At 32.3% G+C, this 2,409-nt stretch overlaps 1 protein-coding gene across 1 annotated transcript; it reads left to right on the top strand.

Annotated features, from left to right (window-relative positions):
- The first annotated feature begins 458 nt into the window (after window positions 1-458).
- Window positions 459-1,016, top strand: LOC116140587. The gene has a single exon (XM_031426202.1). The coding sequence runs from the start codon at window positions 459-461 to the stop codon at window positions 1,014-1,016; it is 558 nt and encodes a 185-aa protein (XP_031282062.1).
- Window positions 1,017-2,409: the final 1,393 nt, after the last annotated feature.

The following is a 2,409-nucleotide window of genomic DNA, read 5'->3' on the forward strand; positions in this document are numbered from 1 at the left end:
ATGTTTTAAACTTCATCAAGGATAACGAGAAAAGTGTCCGTAATTGTTATGCAGAGACGTCTAAACTTGGGAGCATTGAGTATGTAATGATGATTTTATATGATGCTATTTTTATCATAGAGTTATTTTTAAGGTATCAATCCAATTTTGGTGGAAGTGATTTATTACTACAAGTAAGAAGAGTAAGATCATCTTTACGTAGTGACTTTCAATTGCTCAAAAATCAACTTCCATACTTCATCCTCGAGGAAATATGTGAGTTAGCTCTCGCAGGCCTTAGCATGCCTACCTTCATGGTGCTTTCACATCGTTTTTTTAATACTTCTAATTCGAAATTGAGTATGTTAACCCCCCAGGTTGCAGTTAAACATTTCACCGATTGGAGAAGAACTACTATACTGAAACACTACCAAAAGTCTGAGCAAATCGACAGACAGGGTTATTATCTACCTTCTGCAATGAAGTTGCATGAGTCAGGAGTGAAGTTTAAGTGTTTTGAAGGAGAAAATAGCTTAATTGACATAAGATTTGAAAAACGAAAGCAACGTGTCCCATGTTTTGAAGAACATGAGTTGCAAATACCACATTTAAAATTATCAGATGACACTGAACGTCGATTTAGAAACATTATGGCTTTGGAACAGTGTCATTATCCATATGATACTCAAGTTTGCAATTACGTTAGTCTAATAGATGGTCTTATTGATAATGAAAAAGATGTGGAATTGCTTGTTGAAAATGGAATTATTTCCAATGGATTGGGCAGCAATGCTTCGGTAGCAAATATGTTTAACAAACTTTGCCTATTTGTCAATTTAGGTGAATCCTCTTACTATGACTTTTGTGAGGAACTCAAGAGACACTGTAACAATCCATGGAACAGAACAAAAGCAACTTTGAAAAGAGTGTATTTCAACAATCTTTGGCGAGGCACTGCAACTGTTGCAGCGGTTATACTCCTATTGCTCACTTTCGTACAAGCCATATGTTCTATCTTGCAAGTTGAGTTTATGTAATTTATATTTGCAAGTTGTGTGATTGTAAATGTAATTTTGTATTGAAGCTTGTTGTCTTAATAATGTAAAATGCTTGCTATGTATTTCATTAGTTCTCATTGACACACTATAGCATGATTCAATTATATCTAGTAATTTTTCTTCTCAAACAGCGGTTGTCTTTCTGGGGGACCAAAATGTTAACTTCAATGAACAACGGGGGCAGAATATAATGAGAAAGTTACATTTTTTTGGAGCTAATGCGTTACCTTCAAAAATTAGGGGTGTCTAGATGAGAATAACTACATTTATAGGGGCTAAATTTTGTTTTTCTAGATAAATTTTAAAGATTTTTGTGAGACCCGGTGTGCCCAAGGTCACCCAAGCCTAAGGTTGCCTTTGTCAAAACTGTTGCTATTAAATCAACCATTCTATGAGAGGACTGTAGTGTTTGGTGACTTATTATAGTGTTTGATAGATTTGAACAATGGGGTTCAAAAACCAATCAGGGACAGAGCCACTAATGTATGAGGGGAGGCTTGAGTCCCCGCTTAACTTGGGATAATTAATTTATGCCCTTATACTTTATGTTTTAACATTAACACCAATTTATTTTATTTAATCAAAATAGCTTAAATCCAAGCATTATCACTTTTATTTTATTTTGTTCATCTGATATATCAAATATATTTATTTTGTTTCTTTTGTTATCAATCAAATACATAAATAAATACAAAATTATTTTGTATATGAAGATTTATTAACAAAACTTAATAAATTAAAAAGTTAATTTATTATGGATTATAATATTTAAAATGTTTTTTGCTTGCCCTCTCGGAGACAAAATCTTTGCTTCGTTGTTGAACCCAATCCACAACCAAATATATGATTCTCAAGAATTTTTTGGAAGTTGTGGCTCATTATTATTTTAACCTCCCACACCAATTACTTGTAACTTCCCATAAGTTATTTTGTAGTAATCACCATTTATATAAACTCTTCTTACATAAAAACATTACGTAAAACCAAAAATATCATAGAGGGAAACATGATCACTGGTTGACATGAAAGTTTTTGATTCTCCATCAATACATGGACTAAGGTCTTGCATAGACTAGAACCCATCCCAATTTACGAACGTCTTGAAATTTGATTACTATGATTAAAGGTATGTTCTTAAGCTTCCGCTTTCAATTTAATAAAGTTTAGAGTAATATCTCTAGTTTGGTATTCATTTCCTTTTAATTTAATTAATGAATATACGTATGCCATGTTTTCCAATGTTTGATTGAAATTGGGATGAATTCTATTTTGAACTAGTTACGTGGTTACGTATATTAACTTGGGTTCCGATTTAGCAATTTTTTCATTATTTCTCATTCACACACTATAGCACGTTTCTATTATATCTAGT

The sequence above is a fragment of the Pistacia vera genome, unplaced genomic scaffold, assembly GCF_008641045.1.
Source record: "Pistacia vera cultivar Batoury unplaced genomic scaffold, PisVer_v2 Contig374, whole genome shotgun sequence".
Lineage (NCBI taxonomy): Eukaryota > Viridiplantae > Streptophyta > Magnoliopsida > Sapindales > Anacardiaceae > Pistacia > Pistacia vera.